We start from the raw sequence: 22,737 nt of genomic DNA, 5'->3' as shown, positions 1-22,737 counted from the left end.
ATAAACTATCTAATTTAAACCACTTTGTTTTTATGGTTTCTCTTTCATGAGCTATTTCTCTTTTTAAATAGCAGCTTAGCCTATACCCTAATTAATCAAGGTTATAAATGTTACAAATAAAACATTTTATTCTAAATTCATTTGGCTTTGCCCAAACCAAATAGCCTTAGTCATGGGAAAGAAACAAAGGACAAAAAAAAAAAAAAAAAAAAAAAAGAGTAAGGCTATGAGGTTTGGGGTTATTGTATTTCCAGTAAAAGGAGCGTATTTCACCTTTTCTCAACCTGCATAAACCAAGTATCAAATAAATTTTAATATGCTTCAGTTGAATTTCCTCTGACTGGTTATATTATTGTGATAATATCAATCAATTTCCACAGCACGTCATCAACCCTGTCAGCACTTTAATGAACAAAATTAGTCTACTTCATGCTGAAAAGCAATACTGGCACGTCTTGCAGATAAAAAGGGTCATAAAAACTTACTGGGCAGTGACATCCTCTGACAAAAATCTCCTGATAACATCGCCCTATGCTCAGCTCACACACAGTGATTGGTCAGAGTGAAATAAAGTTTGAATAGGGCATTAAACAGGATTCAGGGATGACTTCATACATCTTACAGGCTGTGAAAGAAGAAATGGATAAGCAGAACTCAAGAATCAAATATTTTTCTAGTTAGACAAAAGCAAAGAATATTTACATTTCACCATCATTCTTGATTGTGAGCTTGTTTTCATTAACCTAAATTCAATTATTTTTATTTAACAATGGCTCCAGAGTTGCTCTGGCTCTGCTTCTGTTCAATTCAACCAGTGACATTTTGAAATTGCGACAACTATCTTTAAATGTGAAGTTGATGGGGTTCAGAACACACTATACCAAAACATGGTACCTGGGCATATTGAATATTTTAAGCTGAAGAAGAAAATGAGAGATGCGGCAAGGTTTCTCTGACCTTCCTCTGTCCTTCTCCCCTGAAGCAGGTCATCAGACCCTCATGTGAGAGGTGCCATCTCTATACTTGAAGGAAAGAAACATCCTTATCTCCAAGACAGGGGACTATGGAGAAGAATATAAACAAATAAGCCTTGCAAAATTTCCCCCAATTTATTATATTTAGCTTGTATCCCCTTTGTCCTATCATATTTCTGCACAACTACCCACTTTTCATCCAACCTAACATCAAAACACTCAAGTTTAATCAGTTCTTCAGGTCTTCCTTTCCTTTTGAAGGGTCCCATGTCACGTAAAATATGTTATTTAAATTTGTATGCATTTCCCTTGTTAATCTATCTTTGTCACCTGAATTGTACATCTAACCAGGAATCTTAAAAGGGTTAAAGAAAACTTTTCCTCCCCTACACAATCTTCCAAAAACTTGGATAAAAAACTTCCTTTTCATTCATAGTATCTTGGCAACATGAATTTGTGAAATTAAAGCTGATTTGACCACAATTTAAATGTGAAAAAGCATGGGCTTTTGAGTGAGAACTACTGGAACTAAGTATCAAGTGGGAATAATTGTCTCTTCACAGGGTGACTGTAAGGTTTAAAACACACACACACACACACACACACACACACACACACACACACACACACATCCTAGTTTAGTGGTTAAGGACATGGGTTCTAGAGTAAGACAGGCCCAGTACTGCATCTGGTGTATCACTGACACTGAATGACTGTAGCCAAGTTACTTAACTTCTAAAGCCTTAGTTTCCTCATTTGTAAAATGAGTATACTGACTTATCCTACCTTCAAAGAATTACTGTTAAAATTCAAGGTCATACAATATGCTAAGTAAAATAAACAGTTACTGGTAGGAGCTGGAAGCAGGGAGTAATGGGGAGTAATTGCTTCATGGGCTCAGAGTTACAATTAGGGAAGATGAAAAAGCTCTAGAGAAGGATGTTAGTGATGACTGCAGAACAATGTGAATGCACTTCATGTCACTGAACTATATGCTTAGAAATGGTTAAAATGGCCATCACAATAAAAGCAAAAGCAAAAAAAAAAAAAAAAAGGAAAGGTCATGAAGATTACTTTAAAAGTGCTTAGCACAGCACCAGGCATATTTTAAGTGCTAAAAAATGGATAGTTGTACTACCATTAATTTGATTTATTAACTATTCTTGAAATGTATTTGAGAGCTCATCACATATGGTAAATGCTACACAATTACCTAATTAGTGATTATAGCCATCAGATTTTTTTTATATGGATCCAACATATTACTTGAGCATCTGGAAACATCTAGTAAGAATAATGGTAGTACAGTGGTGTGTGCACTCTACATACAGCCTCACACACACACAAGTCACAGCAACATTTCACTAATTTAGAACAAATGGGTTGTTCACATACAAGGATGGTGCTAAAAGGCCTTTAAAATGGGATTGAGAATAATTTACTGGTATTATTTTTAACTATAATGGACTGGATATTCTTTTGCTCCTAATATTATTATGTTGCTCTGTAAACTCTTTAAGAGTCAAAGATAAACTTCAGCTAAGCATTTAAATAATCAATATGCTAATTACAGTATGATTCTTATCTATCCATTAAAGGACTGAGATGGTTGTATGTAGCATATACAGTGTGTGTCTGGGTGTGTGTGTGTGTATGCATACATAACACACATCTAGCATAAATTGATTGCAAGACAAAAATTAAGAGCCTTGGAAACCATATGTTCCTGACTCCTTATTTTATAAATAAAGAAATTAGGTGTAGAAAGGTTAGGTGAATTGATTAAAATCCACAGTAAACTGGTGGCAGATATGTGATTAAAGCCCTCTGAACCTCGCCCAGGAATCACCCTCAAATGCACCAGAGCAAAGCATCTGCCTTGGCCACTCTTCTCATGCCTCTTCTTCATGGTGCTCACTTTGCTCAAAAGGCCCTCCTCAAAGTTTAGTTGTCACCCTTGGAAATTCTTTCTTGGTTCTCCCAGAATAAACTTGGCACCCTGCCCTTGGGCTCCTGAGACTCCCTCTTGGAAGCCCAGGACAATCACACAGACTTGTGACTGTCCACTGGGCTGCTTCCTTCACTGGACTCAGGACAACCTGAGTCCACAGACTCCTCTCTGCATGCTCCCACTCCTGACCCAGGCCTGTCGGGCAGCATTCACTGCATGTCTGTCTGTTGGGTAAGTGAACTAACCAACCATCACAGGCTTCTCCAAAGAGAGGCAGGAAAATTGGGATCAAGGATGTAAGTGGGAAGTTAGCCTTGGAATGAAAGCAGACTATAGTTTCATTAAAGATAGGAGCAGAGCAGAGGAGGACCAAGATGGAGAGAGATTTTTAAGAAAAAGGGGAAGAAACACTTGAATAAGTTTGTGCTAAGTACTGTGATTTCTCATTAAAAAAGAACAATGAGGACATTGGATTTCATTGTTTTTATCTCTGTCAAGTGACCTCATATTGCTTAGGGTATATTAAGTTTAAATTAATTACTGACAACTTGGAACATGGCATGTTTAGTCAACTATCCTCCCTCCCTGCCATTTTGGACTGTTTCATGAGAAACAAATAATGAGAAATCCCTTCCACAATTACAAGGTGTTCTGTAATACATTGCATGGTAGTATGAGGATATGCACTCTTTCTAGTATTGATCTTTAATCCATAAAATGCATTCTTTCTGAAACTTTAAATGTCTACATTTGTGTTTGTTGGCTGTTTTAGCATTTACAAGATAGCATACTAAAACTACACCCATCATCAAACTGAAGCTACACTAGAGAAAAGTTAAAACAAACTAAACATTCAAATTATGTTGGAAGGGGAAACCAATATAAAGGAATTCCAATGTCATAGAACCAGAAGTGCTTCTATTTTCAAAGGAGTGGTGTTTTGCTGCCACCAACAGGACAACAGGCATTCCTTCATGGAAGTTACAAAACTAGCTGAATATGTAAACTCATTGCAAATTTAGAAGGCTATAAGAACCCTTAAACTCAACAATAAAAAGTACCAGATAACCCAATTAAAAATTGAACAAAATATCTGAATAGATATTTCTAAGAAAAAAAAAAAGATATACAAACAGCCAATGAGCTCATGAAAGGATGCTCAATATCATTAGCCATCAGTGAAATGCAAATTAAACCAAGAGGAGATTCTGCTTGCCACCCACTAGAGTGGCTATAATAAAAAAAGTTATAATAAGGGTTAGCAAGCGTATAGAGAAATCAGAACCCTCATTGTTTTAATTGCCTCTTATTTATCCTGTTGGTATGGGAGGGATTCTTGCCATAGGATTGTGGAGATAGTTGATTATTATGACTTGTCTGAGAGAGTGCAGTGAGAGGGAGGAAAGGGGGAGATGAGAAGAGGGCTAAACTTGGCCAGACCATGAAAACCTTGTGGGTTCCATTATAAACTGTGACGTTTACCCAAGAGCAGTGGGAGGCCATTGAAGGGTTTTAAGTCAGGGGGTCAGTTACTTCTCTGACCTTCCTCCCATAGTCCTTCTCAGAGCACAAAGCCTCGACAGGGCTTTCCACCTACCTGGAATGCTCCTGTGCAGATTAGCATTGCTCCCTCCCTCACTGCCTCAAGCCTTTGCCCAAGCCCCTCCGCCCCCGCCCCTTACTTGGCAGAACCAGACTCCCTGTTTAACATGGCAAAACCGACCACAACGGCCCTCTACCCTGCTGAACTTTTCCTTTTTCCCACAGCACTACTGCTTCTCATATACATGATTTACATACTTGCTATGTTTCTTGGTGAACTGTGTGCTACACACAGGCTTCATCGAGGCAAGTATTTTCACTAATCTAGTCAAGCATATAAAATAGTGTCTGTCTCCGAGTAGGTGTTTAGTGAATATTTGCTGAATAGTAAATAACGAAATTTGTTTTAAAAGGACACGAATGGTGGCCACGTGGGAATGGGCTGGACAATGGCCACAAGTATTTGGAGGAGGAGCAGCGTCCGCTTCTCTTAGCTCCACTTCTAAAACCAAAGCCAAGCCACCAACTTCTCTTACACATCGCACTCCAGACAAAGGAGTTCTTCCTTTTTTAAGCATAGAAAACCCTCTTTAAGACCTTTATACTTATTTCTTCTGCCTAGAAGGCTCATCTCCAGATTTTGGCAGAGCTGGCTACTTCTTTTCATTCAGTGTTCAGCTCAAATATCACCCTTTAGAGCATTTTTATTGACAAGCTAATTCAAAGAAAGGGGACTCTTCCCCCTCTGCACCAACATCTCTCTCCCTGATAAAACTAAACAAACACAATGCTAAAGTCATTACATTTGTGCAATTACTATCTTTCATTCATCAGAACACAGGCTCCATGAATACGGGGTCTGTCCTCGTCAATACTTTACTGCCAATGCCTAGAAAAGTGCCTTCCACCCGGTAGGTGTCCAATATTTCTTACTGAAAGAGGTCACGGCAACAGTCCAGTTCAGAGAGTTCAGAGCCCAAACTACCCAAGTGGGAAGATTCTATACATTCTCATCTAAGTGGATCCACTTAGATGCCAGAGATTTAAAAAAGAGAAGACAGAAGAGAGGATAGCTTCCAGGTTTCTACTTTGAGCAGCTGGGCAGTGAGTGCCTTTACTGAGGCGAAGGTGACGGAGGAGGAGGAACAGGTCTGGGAGGGCATATCAGTTCGGTTTTGACTTTCGGATTTGATGTGCCTCTGGAACATCTAAGCAGACTTGTTAAATCCACTGCCAAACATTTGAGTGCAGGCTAAATATAAAGAGAAGAATGAACATCCTATCTAATAAAGAGAGAATATGCTAATTGACCATCATGTCCTCACAAATATGGCCACGCCCACAGCCAATAAGGAGGGAATATGCTAATTGACTGCCACACCCACAAAGATGGCGGCACCCACAGCCACAAGATGGCGGCACCCAGTCCCCTCAGCCCCGCCGGGGCGCCTGCCTCCGGAGTCCCCCACTCCCCTCAGTCTCCCAGCCGCCCAGGGCTGGCCTGAGGCACAGGCAAGCCTCAGATGGTGGCTGCCCAACTGCCCAGGGCTGCCCTAGGTTCAGGTAATCAGGGCCGCCCGAGGCTCAGATAATCAGGGCCAGCCGAGGCTTGCGCTGCCGCAATGGCAGCAGCAGAGGTGTTATGGGGGCGTCACCTTCCCCTGATCACTGGGTCACCACCCCTGAGGGCTCCCGGCCTGTGAGAGGGGCAGGCTGGGCTGAGGGACCCCCCTCCAAGTGCATGAATTTTCATGCACCGGGCCTCTAGTTTATAGATAAAGCCAGGGGAATGAACACGATCAGCAAGGGAGAAGCTGTTTAAAAATACTACAAATCCAGCTTTGCCATTATTAAGCCAAAGGACTATAGGTACCCTGGGGCCTGGGCTCTCTTAGGTCTCAACTGGGGGAGAGAATTTGATGGTTTTCTCTGGACATTTATTGTGTGCTAATGAGAAACCTATGCTAACACTTAGCACAGAGTAAGTGCTCAGAAACGGTACTTTCCTTTCCGATTCCCCTCATCCCAAGAAACACTTCTAATTCAGAGGAACCAGGAGCCTCTCTGCCACTGGGTTCATAAGCATAAGCACTTTGAACTATCCCTACTTTTATTTTTATATAAACAAATATACAGTCTTTTATCTGGCATATTAGCTTAGAAGCTAAAAGTCACTGTCATATGTGTTTGAAGTAGTCTTTTTCCAGATGGGGGCAAACAGCTCAGTCAAGTCTACTTCAATTCGGCCTATCTGCACTGTCTCTATGTGGGGTCAGCTCCAGGATTCACGCAAGAAAGGGATATAAATATAGGCCAGTAGCAGTGAGAAAGCTCTCCTTTTTATCTTCTCTATCTGGTCAAATTCTCCAAGGCGATAACAGATGAGTAGGCACATATTAGTAGAGAAGGTACAAAAGCCTTTCTGCCCAGTGGCCAGAGAGTATCCTCTGCACAGGTCATGTAGAGGTTAACATGGCCCAAAATACCTGTTAATCAGAAGATAACTTACCAGATGGATACATATTGGCTGACACAGAGTACAGGTCTGATATCCAGAGGGAAAGGCCTGGGTTAGCCACAAACGACAGACTAAGCATGTGTTAAGCATACCAGTAAAGAAAGGTCACCACAAAAACGAGGAAAGGCATCATGGGAAAGAGGGGATATCTGATATTTTAAAAAAATTAGATATGATAGGAAAAATCAGAACTTTGTTAGACTTCTTACACTTATGGTTTAATATTGTTTTCAGCCTTTAGTATATAATACTGCCACTAAGGCATTCTAAAAGTCTTATTCCAGCCCTATTCAGAAAGCATCTTAAAAAGTATTGTTGTTTTTTAATGACAAGAAATAAAAAGTTAGAGGTAGAGAGATCCATAATTCATTAAAAGATACATACAAATATATTTGTTATATTATTGAAGGTATTGTATATAGTTTCCTAACTTCTAAAATAACTTTGGCATAAGAATGTTCATATCTAAACTCAAAATTATTAAACATACAATTTAAAGTTCATTTAGCGAACTTCACAAAAACAAATGATTACTAGGTGAAGAGCAGCAACCTGCATCTTGAGTTGCACAGACCCATATGATGCCACACCTTTGTTCTAGAATCTAGATCAAGGTATTCCATGGCTAAGTATGGAAGCTCTCCTAAAACATCAAGGGGCTCTCTAAAGGTATCAAGTCATTACGTTTTGGAAAATTTGGAAACATGATGGGGAACCTAGAAAAAGATTCTGAGTTTTCTTGTGACTACAAGAGTAATCACAATAACAACAGCTAACATTTACTAGGCAATACAATTTTCTAGACACTATGTTAGAAACTTTTATGTATCATCTTATTTAATTCTTATCAAAAATCCCATAAATTAGCTTCTATTAGTATCTCAAAACTCAGGGTCTGAGCACTTAATTTGCCCAAGGTCACTGGAGCTGAAATTAGAACCAAATCTGAGTCCAGTGGCTGCGATTTTAACCACTATGCTTTACTGGGGAAAAGGTGAACCTGCATCTTTTAATAAACAAGGCAATTATCACTTTCAGTAACGGAATGTCATATTTGACTGAAGGACAAAAACCAACTGGGTTATTTTCACCAACTCTGCAGCAAATGTCTTGCTGTTACCACACTATTAAAGCAACATTGATATGTTGATATAAAATCTAACAAGGTAATTATAACTGTATTCTACTGGTAAAGTATCTTATAAATTTCTAGCTATCAGAGAAAGAACTGCAAATTGAAATGTAGCAGTTTCCTTTTTAGTCTGTATGTTACAGAAGCTTTCTAATAGTTCAATGACATGTTTAGTTATCTCTAAGGATGTTATTATGGTAAGACGTATTTTAAGAAAAAAAAAAAACGGGCATCATTTTGACAGAAACAGGTTTTAACTTTTTCTTTTATATCATCTAACTCATATGAATGAAAACCTTTTTTTAAATTATTGGAATGAGAGCTATGACAGAAAGATTAAATAGATTATAAGGAAAACAAAGAAACAAACTCTAAATAAACAACAACAAAAGAGGATGGGAAGAGGGAACAGGATCAGAGTTCCTCAATGAAATCTTTTCTGTGTGTTTAAGAATCTAGAATGAGTTAGAGATTATAAGTTGATTTATGCCCAGTTCCCAGGGCAGAGAGGTCAGAGTGTTTGGTAACTTAACCTTTTGCACTCGGATGTCGAGTGTGACTCGACACGGTTAGCATCGGTAGCAGGAATTGAGAAAAAAGCAAGCGAGTGCAAAGGGTTAAAAAGAAAAAAACAGACTTACCTTTAGAAGAGCCAAGGCTACATGAAAGATTATATTCAAACCCTGAAATTAAAAGAAAAAGATTCAAAATCAACATTGCCACATCTACCACAATTTTATTAAGTATTTTCCCAAGACTTCTACACATCATTTTCACATCCTATATAATAAAAACCTAATATGCAAATCAACCAAACGGCAGAATGACCAGCGGAACGACCGGCGCTATGATGTACACTGACCACCAGGGGCAGATGCTCAACTCAGGAGCTGCCCCCTAGTGGTCAGTGTGCTCCCACAGGGGGAGCGCCGCTCAGCCAGAAGCCAGGCTCACGCTGGCAAGCGCAGTGGCAGTGGCGGAAGCCTCTCCTGCCTCCGCGGCAGTGCTAAGGAGTAGCAAGCTGAGCAGTAAGGAGCAGCGAGCAGGTGGGTGGTAACAAGCGAGGGATCCTGTACTGCAAGAAAGCACAGGCCGGGCTGAGGGACACTCCCCCTCAAGTGCATGAATTTTGTGCACCAGGCCTCTAGTACAATAATCATGAAACAAACCATGAGATTTTTTAAAAGGCATTTTCTTTCTCTGAGAGGCTTATTGCAAACTTGAGGTGCTATTTAATGAATGTTCACATAAATCATTGTTTTTACCATAAATCATTTTCCTTCTATTTCTGGATTACGTGCATGGCCTAAGGCTTGCAAAAGTCGAGTGCCTGGGTCAAGATGTCAGTAATGCAAAAGTCTAAAATTATTAACTGAAATTCCTGGTCTGTATGTCTGGGTGATGTGGTTAAACTGTCAGTGGCAGGCAAAAACAAAACAAATAGTGTTGCTGATAACTGGGACAGATTGCATAGGGGCAGTTGTAAGTATCACATAGGATTTCCACTACTGCTTATTGTTTTGTTGTTTGTTTCAGTTCTTGCTTTCAAGTAGTATTTGTACAACTAGAGATGGTAATTAGGCCTGTCTCTAGACTTGCTTTTCTCTCTTTTCTTTTTTTCCTTCTCAAAACCAGAGTAGTATTTCTTTAGAAATAAATAAAAGAGCTTGTTTAAGAAGCCATATTGGAGCTGAACTGTGAACTCTGAGCTCACAATTCATTCTGAAGAGATGTTAAATTCAAGAAGAGGGAATCTGAAATGCTCAAGATGACAGAATCAGAAATGAGGTTGCCACAGAATATCCTGTTTCCTTGCCATGCAAGTCATCATACATGAGAAGAAAGTCTTTCAAGTAGGAGTTGACTATGAGTTATATCTCCCATAAGCCCAGGGTCTATCTGATGCACCCTCATCATGTTGGTCACAAATGTAACCTGTCAGCCCTTATGACATGGAACTGTATCAGATGTATTATGCAAAGAACTTCTAATAAACCATCTTTTTTTCTGTCTACAAAATCAGAAGTGAACATTAGGACTAGGTACTTAGAGTGCATTCCTATTATAATTTGCTAATGTAATCTTTCATAGTCAGCCACCAAAAATATGATATGACTAGAAGCCCGGTGCACAAAATTCGTACACGGCGGGGGGGGGGGGGGGGGGGGGGGGGTGTGTCCCTCAGCCTAGCCTGCACCCTCTCCAATCTGGGACATCCCTCTCACAATCCAGGACTGCTGGCTCCCAACTGCTCGCCTGCCTGCCTTCCTGATTGCCCCTAACCGCTTCTGCCTGCCAGCCTGATCACCCCCTAACCACTCCGCTGCCAGCCTGATTGATGCCTAACTGCTCCCCTGCCAGCCTGTTTGCCCCCAACTTCCCTCCTCTGCCGGCCTGGTTTCCCCTAACTGCCCTCTCCTGCAGGGTTGATCGCCTCCAACTGCCCTCCCTTGCAGGCCTGGTCCCTCCCAACTACCCTCCCCTGCTGGCCATCTTGTGGTGGCCATCTTGTGTCCACATGGGGGCAGGACCTTTGACCACATGGGGGCAGCCATAGTGTGTGTTGGAGTGATGGTCAATCTGCATATTACTCTTTTATTAGATAGGATAGAGGCCTGGTGCAGGGGTGGGGGCCAGCTGGTTTGCCCTGAAGGGTGTCCCGGATCAGGGTGGGGGTTTCCTTGGGGTGTGGGGCGGCCTGGATGAAGGGCCTGTGGTGGTTTGCAGGCTGGCCACGCCCCCTGGCGACCCAAGCAGAGGCCCTGGTATCTGGAATTTATTTTCCTTCTACAATTGAAACTTTATAGCCTGGAGCGGAGCCAAGCCTCCTGCTTGCTCTGTGGCCGGCAGTCATTTCTCTTGGGATTGATGTATCTTCTATAATTGAAACTTTGTAGCCTGGAGCAGAGGCCTAGGCCAGCCAGGGCTGCAGAAGCTTTGCTTCCTCCATTGCCGGGGGCAACCCTTGCCTCCTGCTCTTTCCAGCTCCATAGCTGCTACCATTTCTGTTTGGATTTGTTTACCTTCTATAATTGAAACTTTGTAGCCTTGAGTCGAGGCTTAGGCTAGTAAGGGCAGGCGGAAAGTTTAGCTTCCTCTGTTGCCGGGGAAACCCAAGCCTCCCTCCTGCTCTCTGTGGCTGTAGCCATCTTGGTTGGGTTTATTTGCATATTTGCTCCTGATTGGCTTGTGGGCGTGGCTTGTGGGCGTGGCTTGTGGGTGTAGTGGGGTTAGGGTCAATTTGCATATTACTCTTTTATTAGGTAGGATGGTGGAAGGGAAAATGATAAACAGCAAAAATTTGGTTGGAGGTTTTGAGTTTATTCAGTTAATTCTTTAAGAAACTAAAAGCAGTAGAAGTAAGTATAATCAGGCCAGGAGACAAAAACCAATTTACATAGTTCATCACCACGCAAGCAATGACCATAGACTATTTACCAATTAGAAAAAGGAAAAAAGATACCAGAGATGTAAAATTTGGGTGACAATTAAGCAGATTTTGCTTTCCTAAAGTTGCATCCTCACCCACTAACTGCTGCCCACTGCAGCCAAAACTTGCAGACCGAGAGACAAAGATCTGCCGCCTCACCCCACACTCCCTCCATCCCACATCACTACTGCTGGGCAGTGGTGAATTCTCACAACCTGAGTGCTGATGCACCTGCCATCAGGACCAAGTCCACCTGGCTCTGTTCTTGTTTTTCTAGTCACCGCTCACAATGTAAGCCTGTCTTTTCTCCATTTCTCTACCCTAAGCTTTCTCCTGTCCGTCTGTCCTTCCCTATCCCTTCAGTGCACTCATTGGAAATGCCACTCCATGTTCAACCAACTCTGCTGTATTCTCCACTTCCCTCTCAGACATTCCCCCACCCCTGCATTCACATGAATAGTGAAATCTCAATGATGCTCACAACATGTAGTATAATTCATATTTTTCACAATATGAACTTGACTAGCCTAAGGGTATAGATGTATTTAGCAGCAGGCTAGGACCAACCCTGTCCCCAAGCCTCCTAGCATCTAGTAATGGTATTTTCACCACATAGTGCTGGTGGAACACACATAGTAGGTGCTTATTTGATGACTGAATGATTGAACTATATTAGCTCTCCCAAACTTTCTGGGATTTATTCTCTTCCCTATGGACCCAGCTAAACCAATTACAGAATCATCATCAAATATATCTCTAAATAACCAAAATAGCTCTAACACCAAGAGAAAAATTTATTCAAATTAGTTTGGTGATATGATATTACAGTCTATAGATATCAGAAGTTGCAAACTAAAACCAAAGTGTGAAGTAGATGGGATTAGGACAGATAGCCTATAAGGTCAGCTGTCCAAATTAAAATATTAGATCTGATAGAAATAGAAGATAGACTTTTAAAAAAACTATAAAATGTATAGCAATCTTGGCCCATCTAGTGGGTCCCATAACCAGAAAAAATATATCAATGTAAACTCTTTTAAAAAGTTCAGGATAGCCCTAACCGGTTTGGCTCAGTGGATAGAGCATCGGCCTGAGGACTGAAGGGTCCCAGGTTCGATTCCGGTCAAGGGCATGTACCTTGGTTGCGGGCACATCCCCAGTGGGAGGTGTGCAGGAGGCAGCTGATTGATGTTTCTCTCTCATCAATGTTTCTGACTCTCTATCCTTCTCCCTTCCTCTCTGCAAAACATCAATAAAGTATATTTTAAAAAAAGTTCAGGATAGTCAGGTATTACAGCATCTACTTACATGAAGCTCTAGACATTATCCATTAAAAAACCACCCCCACACAAAAAATGTAAAGACTTCACAGCCTTAAACTAAAGTAGAACAGTGTGGTCAGACTATGGAAACAAAGATCCTTTTAGACCTCTGAGTTTTTAAAAATCAGGAAAATCTTGCTAATCTATCAGGATCTTCATTTCACTACAAAGTGTATCCTCATTTTCTAGGAGGAGAATAACAAAGGCAGCCTCAGGTTGGATATTTTTAAATATCTATTTTTTCTTTTAAATAAGACATTCTCACAGGAATATAATTAGAGGTATCATTAAATTGCAGAAACTGTCCATGGGTTAGCATTTGGTCCATTTAAAAGCTACAAATAGGTTGGATTTACGATGTGATGAAGTCAGTGCAAGCTGTGGTCTCAGCATCCCACCCAACAATCAAATGAACGAAGTGGACCACCGTTCACTCCTCTAACACCAGGAACTGAATATGAATCCCCTACTGTCCACCTACTCCTACATGACCCAATGTCTGCCTAACTGAGCTGACATTTATTTTTTAAAATATATTTTTAAAAGACAAAGATGTTATACATTTTCCAGGTGCCTCCTTTTTTCAGGAATGTGTAATCTGCTGCAATCTGTTTGCTACTGAGGGGGAAATAAGGCTTCCAAAGAGGACTCAAAGTGTAAAACATTTGGAGAGTTATTAAGAGCAAAAACAACAATTAATATGTTATTATGGTCACTTATTAATTACTAGAGGCCCGGTGCATGGATTCGTGCACCGGTGGGGTCCCTCAGCCTGGCCTGCACCCTCTTGCAATCCAGGACCCCATGGGATATGTCTGACTGCCAGCACCTGATCCCCACTGGCCAGCGGGGACTGGGCCAAAACCAGCAGTCCAACACTGCCTGCTGCTCCTGCTCCTGCCTGCGGCTCCTGCTCATCCTGGTCCTGCTGCACCTGCTGCAGGCTCACACCATCAGTCCTGATTGGGAGAGGCTTGTGCCACCACAGCAGCACTTGCCAGCCATGAGCCCTGCATCTGATGGGTCAGCTGAGCGGTGCTCCCACTGTGGGAGCGCACTGACCAACAGGGGGCAGCTCCTGCATTGAGTGTCTGCCCCTGATGGTCAGTGCGCATCATAGTGACCAGTCCTTTGGTTGTTCGATCACTTAGGCTTTTATATATATAGATAGTAAAAGATCTACCTCCAAGAGCAAGAAAATAAATAAGAACCAACATCCACTGAAAATTTTCTATGTGCCAAGATCTGAATTAATTACATTGAAAATGTGCCCTTATTTAATGCCATGACAACCCTAAATTGCATTTTTCACACAGGAAGTTAAGACTTAGAGAAGTTAAAGTCAAATTCTCAAGGTCACATACCTAGTAAGTAAATTTTAACCTACCTAAGTAGTGCCATTCTACATGTCACACTCTTAACCACTAAGTTAGAGATGATGGCTCAATGGTGAATGAATGAATAAATTAGTTGGGTATTATTTAATGTGTCCTCTAATTCCTAAAGGATTAAAGTGATTTATCCCATTTCAAGGGAGGTAAATTTTTCAAAAAGAAAGTGGAAAGATACCAAATAAGTGACTTCTACCAAAACCAAGTTTTATTATTTTTCCCCATATTGAAAATACAAAAGTAGTTGACCACTTACAGGATGTGAGGCAATAACCCCGCTTGTGGTGGAAAGAAAGGGTCCCCACCTTCCTCCTGTGACAACAGACTGAGATCAGATTGGGAATCTGCTGTTTCAAAATTCAGTCACAGCCTGGGAAAATGTTCACTTAAAGAACACCTACACGTAATTGCCCCAAATGAAATAATTGCTCTAAAGTGCAGATCGCTGTGTTCCTGGGGAGGCCAACAACTAAGCACCCACAATCCTGCACAAAGGAAGGCTTAGTGAAGAGCACCCACAGAAACAGCACACCCTGGGGTTCTGATGAGCAAGTAATCGTGGGCTCAGGGAGCTGACAGATTACATGAGATGCTGTCAAAGCTGACGTTGACAGCGCCGAGAACAAATGCTGAAAAGGTGGTGTCAAAAGTGCCAAGTGTGCCTCAGCACCCGGGTCCTCAGGGATCAAAAGGGGAAATCAACAGCATGTGAACATGAAGTCCTAACAAGAAGGCCGGGAGAAATTATCAAAGCAGAAGTGGCTAAGGTAAGTGGAGCAGATGCACAGACAAATACGGCTAAAGCCAGAGAAGATGGGTGCTGCGCTTTCGGATCCATCCAACACGGAACATCCATCCCGGGAAGGAGAATGACTAAATGAGACCGCATATAAAAAGCATATTAATGTATTGAGCACTTGCTAAGTACCCAGTGAAAGCTAGCAATTATTAAGTTCATGTATTTATTGACAACCAGATCTTATTTTTCATATATACTTTTCACTTAATTCTCTCAACAACTCTACAGCATATGTGTTACTGCTACCACTTTAGGGATGAGAAAACAAAGGCTCAGAAACATCATACTGGTAAATCCAGAATTAGAATTTATGTCTGTCAGACAAAAAGAAGAAATCCATGTTTTTCCCTTCTAATTCCACCTTTACTGCAAATTCAACATTGGTTAGATATCTGTGATGAATTAAAGATGGTCACAATTTTCTGACACTTCTCTTTTTCAGAATCTGGACAGACTATGCTACCTCTTTGACCAATAGAATGTGGTGAAAGTGAAGCTATGCCAACGTTCTGGGCCCAGACCTTCATGACTGACAGCCTCCAGGCCCCATCTCTTACAGCACTGGCTCTTGGAAGCCAGTCACCACGTAAGAAGTGCGATTACACCTAGACTCCCCGCCCTCCCCCCCCCCCCCCCCCCCAGCCATGCTCTAAGAAATCAAACAAAGACAAAGGGCCTGCAGGATGAGAGATGCTGTCCATAAGAAAGAGAGGCCAAGGGTCACCCAGGTGCCAGGCCTGTGAGTGAAAAGTCACCCTGAAAGGGACCCCTCCAGACCCAGATGCCCCGGCTGAAGCCACATGAATAAGAGATGAACCACACAGCTGAATCCTTTCCAAATTCCTGACTTAGGAAACTGTGAACAAAATAAATGGCTGCTTGTAATTATTGAAAGCTTTTTATTTGAAACTAGAGGCCCAGTGCATGATTGAATCATACACGTGTAGGGTCCCCTACACGCTTTCGCTTTTCGCGGTGGAGCTGGGTGCCTGTCCGCTGGTGCACCAGGCCTTTCAGAAGCCTCCGGCTCGGTGGAGGCTTCTGAAAGGCCTGGTGCCAGAGCAGACAGGCACCCAGCTCCCACACTTTTGATGGTCCGCAGCCGCTGAGGGGGGCTACCCTGCTGTTGAGAGGCGCAGGGGGCAGGACTCCCGCCCCCTGCGCCTCTCAACGGCCGCTGAGGGGGACTGCCGCGGACACCTGGCTACCCTGCCGTTGAGAGGCACAGCTGGGTGTCCACGGCAGGCCCCCTCAGCGGCCGTGGATCTGGCCGTTGAGAGGCACAGGGGGCGGGAGTCCCGCCCCCTGCACCTCTCAACAGCAGGGTAGCCCCCCTCAGTGGCAGCGGATCCACGCCTCTCAATGGCCGGATAGGCCACCCCAAGTCCCACCCCCCAGCCTCCCGCCGCCCAATCGTGGGCGTAGCGGAGTGATGGTAATTTACATGTTACTCTATTATTAGATAGGATTATTTCAGATTTAGAAAAAAATTGCCAAAACAGCACCAAGAGCTTCTGCATATCCTTTGCCTGGTTTCATCAAATGTTAATGCCTTACATAACCACAGAGTAACTAACAAAACCAAGAAAGTGCCCAGCTGGTGTGGCTCAGTGGTTGAGCGTCAACCTATGAACTAGGAAATAAAGGTTCGATTTCTGGTGAGACACATATCCAGGGTGCATGCTTGATCCCCAGTAAGGGGGCGGTGGGAGTGCAGGAGGGAGCTGATCATTGATTTATCTCATCATTCATGTTTCTATCTCTTTCCCTCTTCCTTCCTCTCTGAAATCAATAAAAATAAATGTTAGTTGTCAAATCTGTTTGGCCTTCTTTCATCTGAGACAGTTTTCAATCTTTGTCTTTCATGAACTTCATACTTTTGAAAAGAGTACCAGCCAGTTATTTTATAGAATGTCCCTCAATTTGATTTGTCTCATGTTTCCTTATGAGTAAATTTGGATGATGTGTTCTTTTTTTTGTTTTGTTAATTCTCGCCTGAGGATATTTTTTCCATTGATTTATAGAGAGAGTAGAAGGGAGGAGGAGAAACATCAATATGAGAGAGACACATTGACCGCAGGTGCCCTGACCAGGGCTGGGGATGGAGCCTGCAACCCAGGTATGTGCCCTTGACCAGAATCGAACCAACACTCTAACCACTGAATAAAACTGTCTAGGGCGCTATGATGTGTTGTTGACCCAAATGCTAGAAAAGCAATGCTGTGTCTGTGCATCTTATCAGGAGACTATGCAGTATCAGTATGTCTCACTCCAAAACCATTGTTTCAAAGCTACTTGGGTCTGATGTAGCATGTTATCAGGTAAGCAGAACAGAATCCCTTTGTCTTCTCTTTGATAAATACCTTACTTCCATGATCTACAAAGTAATGCATCCCTCCACAGAAAAAAAGAAAGTAAGAGAATTATCATGCAAATATAAAGAAGTAAATACTGGCTGCATTTAAATATAGGTCCTATGGCAAGAATATCACAATATGTTAGCCAAAAAGTATTTTGCCTTAGTCTGCTTCTCATATTGTAAGTAGGCTCTTTTAAAAAGTTCAACCTTTTATAACAGAGTTTGATGGAGTAACCATTACTAGTAAAACGATAGGACCTTTTGGTTTTTGTTTCTGGATAACCACTAGAGGTCAGGATTGCAGCACTGAAAACCAAGCAGCAGCTAAAAAAGATTACAGGGATCTTCACAGCAGCCTCTGTACAAATTTAAGTCCTAATGTTTTAAAATCCTGATGGCTAAGTCCTCCCTTGTGCCTACTATTCATTCACTAATGGAATACAAAATATGACAAAGTCTGGATGATTCCCACTTTTCCTTTCCCCAGTTTTATTATATATTTTCCATTTTTATTTTCGAGTCATTTGTTAGTTTTTTCCTAATTAGAGTGAAGAAGAGAGCTCAAAAATGGGGAGGGATGAGAACTAAATATAACATGAATGCCACTGTCTAACTGTGGGTAATTTTTTTTTACCTTTGTTTGACTTGCATTTGTTTTTATAAATAAAGCACTGAATAGACACATATCTACAAAGTCTGTGTCCTACAAAATCTGGGAAGAATTCTTAGAGGTTAGTGACATCTGAATTAAATAAACCTTTCAGAAACAAGGCAGGTAAAGTAAGAGAAATAAATCAAGTTAGAGGTTTTGACAGGTATTCTGAGGACTACTTAGTTGTCCTAACTACCAAATAATCTCCATCCTCTCCTTACAAACTCCTGCTCGTTCCCATTGAGCCAATTCACCAGAAGCCAGAAGGCACAGGGGCTCTGTGGTTAGAAGTGAAGCTGGAGAGGGAGGGAGGTACCCCACCACTCGCTGGCTCTCCTTGACCCTTGCAACTGCCCAGACTTTGGTCCACGTTATTATCAGTTCTAACGACAGTTGGCAACATAAAGAACTTTCATTTCCCTTAATGTCTGATCTCCTTCCTACCTTTATCTCTTTTTGGAGAGTCAGTAGAGTGCAGGGGGTTATGTGATGTACTCTGGAGCCAGCGTTCCCAGGTCTCGATAGACCTTTCACCCCCTCCTGTCTGACTTAGAGCAGTTATGTAAACTCTCTGTCTTGATTTCCTCATAAAGAGCACCTATTTCAAAGAATGGTTGTGAGGATTAAATGAGTTGCTACATGTAAAGCACTTAGAACAGTGCCTGACACACAGTTAAGCAGTACATGCCTGAACATTATTATAGAAAAGTCCTCAAAACTGAACTTGCTAGGACTGTATAAGGAATTTCAGTTTTTTAAGATCTCAACGAGTTTGCTACATATTCTGATAACTGGCCTATACATTTCTTATATAGTTTCTTGAAAAACATTTTCTCCTTTCTCCCAATCAAATTGATCAGATCAAAGACTCACTCTTAAGAGGATGAGAACTGGTCACAAGGAAATGGAGACAGCTAGCAATTCAGGAGAAACAGATCAAAGGATTAAGGAGATATGTTCATAGGTTTTGCTTCTTAGAAAATGATGGAAGCTGACTAATTACAGCTTTGGCATTTATTCCTTAATTGCCAGTTGGACTTTAAAATTTTTTATTCCAATGAAACGGAGCTTAGAGGCACTGAGAATGCAGGCAGCTTGCCCTGGGAAGGCTGCTATCGTGCCTCTAACATCACTGGTGGACAGACTTGTAAGATCTCTGAGTTGGACAGGATCTCTGGGGCACATCCACTTGGGCCTTGAGATGTCAAATCCCAAGCACAGGGAATTGGTGATAAGAACCAGAGAACATGGGGAGGACAACTGGGAAGCCGAGTATTGGGCCTGTTCCAGCGTTCACCGGCCGTGTGGCTCTGGCTCTCATCCAACTGCTGTTCCTTTTGCTACAGTTCACATTTATTGCCTTTTGTCCTGTCTTCAAATGAAGTGGAGAATACCTGAGTGCAATTTCCCCCTGTGACCGAAGATGCTTTTGAAGGTACACCTTTCAAGGTTAAATATTCTCAATTCTTTTCATCTGTCCTCATCTGTACTAATTGCAAATTCTTTTGTAGTTTTCCTATGAATTATCTTTAAGTCATTCATAAATCTTCTATTAAAAAACAAAACTAGATAGTATGCTGTAGCATAAGTCCAAATAGTACAGGCTACTATTGAAGAATTACCTACTATACTCAGAGCATTAAATTTAAGCCCTACTACTAAACTATCTACTACTTTGAGCTTGAGGTCAGCTATGGGTCTTATAACCTTTTCCCGCCAGACTTACACAAGTCCTCTTCTTTTAAATAAGGGCTATTGGCTTAAACTACCCATAGAATGCTTTCCAAGTCTAACATTGATCCATTATTCTTTATGATTTAAATATTTAGAACAGACTGAATAGATTTATACAGACATGGCTGTCTTTAAGTTCTAGTTCACCAGAAGATATACCAAGGAAGGCACCAACATTACTAGGGTAGAGTTTGGAAACCAAGACTCACTCACAGAGTATGCCTATAGAATCTAGCCGTGTTAAGACTGGAGGGATTTCCAGGCACCCTGCAAACTTCAATGGAGGCTGAGTTTATGAATAAAAGTAAAGATGGACAGCCAGGAGAGGTATGGAAAAGGAATATCTCAAGTTGAAGATCTAGGGTATAAAGGTTTTTGTTTTGTTTTCTGGATTATCCATTGGAACATATATTTGTTCCAAACAGCAATGTAATCTAATTTTCACAAATACTAAGTAAAGCAAGAGAATTAAAAATCCTGAAAAAGTTACCAAGTAGAACGTTCCTTTTCTAGACATGCTAAACATCAGGGCAAACACTCATTTCAGATGGATACCTAAGTGTTTGTGACAGGAGAACAGTGAACGCCGTCTCTACGATTCCCAGGGGCCCTTGTGACCTTTGTATGGCCTCATAGCTATGCTTCTGAGGGCAGTGAGCTGTCCGTAAAAGCAGGACATCCCTAGGGCTGCTTCAGGGGAGGTGGAAGGAGAGGCAATGCTGTTCTAGTTGAGATTGAATTTGGAAAAATGGTCTTGCACATTAAATTCTTCTCTAGGCCATAATTTTTACTTTTTAATCAAATTCATATGTTCCCAAGCAGAATTTCGTTTATGCCTGTTTTAATTTCCGTTAGGACCCTGAAATTGTGTGACTGTGCTAGATGGCTCCTCAGGTTTGAGCAACTCTACACCTGGGTAAAATCAAAGGCATGCCTGCTTAGAGAAGACATGGATAGACACATTACCCTGGTGACCCCACAATGGTGCGCTAGAAAGGTGATTTGTGTTCACAAACAACTAGTGGGGGGAAAAGCCAAAACTTGAGAGCATTGTATGGTCAACTCACCAAAAAGAAGTCTTAAGTCAAGTAATTACTCTAGAATTTACATTGGGTTACTGGAACTAATTTGTTTAGCTTTTCATTTTTAATGTGGCAAAATTTTAAAGACAATATAAATGGAAATAAATGAGTAAGAAATTGCAAAGTAAAATAAAAGTTGTAGTTGAATTTTGAATTGTTTCCAACAGAGTATTTGGAGATTGCAGTGTGTGGAGACTGCATTGCTTGAGCAATAAATGACGGGGTCTTGAACAGAATTTGCTACACAATGTTACTGCAGGGAGGGAATAATAGAAGTTAGTCTGTGGTGTCTTCTGGACAGAGGCTCGGGATTGCTTTTCTCTTCTACAAAGAAGTGCAGTTCAGGTGATTGGTACGTGAGGTTACCTCTGTGAGGAGGAAAACCAGAATCTTTCCGAGTTATTTTTTGTTTGCTGTTTTCTAGAGGCCTGCTCCAGGAAGTGTGCTCTGTGAAGGCAGTGTGCCAGCATTGCCTAAGAGTGAGTTCCACGAGCAGACGATCAGGTTCCATGTCCCAGAACCACCAACCCCGAATCTGAACTGCCATTTAAATAAGATCGCCAACTAATTCAAATGCATATTAAAATCTGAGATCCACTTTTTCAGACAATATATATCTATTCTGTGTAGTGATTCAAAATGTAATCTACTTCTCACAAACAGCAGATGGCTCCATGTAGCATGGAAAGAATGATAAAAGTCCTAAAGATCAAGCTGTCAAAATTGATATCTTTCCAAAAATAACTCTAATTTTCTAATTAGCTTTATAATAGTGACAGATCATTGAAAAGACTTATTTGAAAACTCACTTCTGATGAAGTTTCTTTTAAGTCAGCCTTGCTGACCAGAAATTGTGTGAGGAAATAAAAGAGGAAAGAGGTATTCTAATTTATAAAAAGTCTGCTGCAAATCAATTTACAAATAGAGCCCATTAATAGAGGTATAAGTCTCTAACATAAATCTTTACATGAAAACCCCAACCCAGCAGAGATTTCTGGAAGAATAAAGAGTCAAAGGGAAAATGCTAACTGCAAATTATTAAGCAAGCAAACAAATCTAATATATAAATTTAGAACCGTAAAATAATTATTATTGCTTCAAAACTGATTTCGGTCAATAGAAATAACGTGCTATTGTCACCTACAGCTCATGCTGAATTATATTTTTTGCCACCAAACTACATCACATTCTTTTCTTTGACTCCAAAACTCCCAAGCCTGGTCCCAGAACACAATAAAAATCTAGGAAGCATAGTCAGTCTAAACACTGTCAGAGGATAGGTGAGCCCTGCCCTTCTCTGACCAGTAAGCCAAGCAACAGACATTTCCGCAGAGGCCGTTTCATCTTTGGAAACGTAAAGTACCTGGACTATCTTTTTTAATAGACAGAAAAGAGATGCCATAGACACAATTTCTATACAATTATAGAAGGAAGGCGAAAGGTTAAAAGACAAAGATATAAAGTAAAGTGACACAAAAGGTTATACCTTATTGATGCTTCCTATTTGTAAGTCTAAATTCTACTAACTCTCTTTTTCCAAATTGAGAACTTGTGGGGAAGAAAACAGATCATGTTCTCAGAAGGTAAAACAAACAAACAAACCAGCAACAAATCATCATAAATGTCCTGCAGTATATTACTCTTCCTCAACCTTTAAACTATGTAGTGCTTGGGAAAAGGGTAATTATTTTCCTGTTCCGGACAGGTATTTTACCTGGGTAAGATACAGCAATAATACCTCTTAAGAGTTTAACTCACAGTTACCTTTGACCTTCAATTGCCTAAGTTCAGTTTAGGACCAAACAATAAATAAAGGACAATGAATATCTGTTTAACAAAATGCTCTTGGCC

At 41.3% G+C, this 22,737-nt stretch overlaps 1 protein-coding gene across 3 annotated transcripts in view; it reads right to left on the bottom strand.

Annotated features, from left to right (window-relative positions):
- The window catches only part of RABGAP1L (RAB GTPase activating protein 1 like), a 462,901-nt gene that overhangs the window by 124,448 nt on the left and 315,716 nt on the right, over positions 1-22,737 (bottom strand). For all 3 annotated transcript variants that reach the window (XR_013812987.1, XM_079761776.1, XM_079761778.1), the window contains exon 18: positions 8,759-8,800. Coding sequence is in view for 2 of the 3 variants with exons in the window: in XM_079761776.1 (XP_079617902.1) it covers positions 8,759-8,800 (42 nt within the window). In the remaining variant the exon portion in view is untranslated. The remainder of the gene's footprint in view (positions 1-8,758; positions 8,801-22,737) is intronic.

Source organism: Cnephaeus nilssonii (assembly GCF_951640355.1).
Source record: "Cnephaeus nilssonii genome assembly, chromosome: 21".
Taxonomy (NCBI): domain Eukaryota; kingdom Metazoa; phylum Chordata; class Mammalia; order Chiroptera; family Vespertilionidae; genus Cnephaeus; species Cnephaeus nilssonii.
The sequence above is the reverse complement of the archived record's forward strand: the minus strand, read 5'-3'. Positions and strand labels throughout refer to the sequence as shown.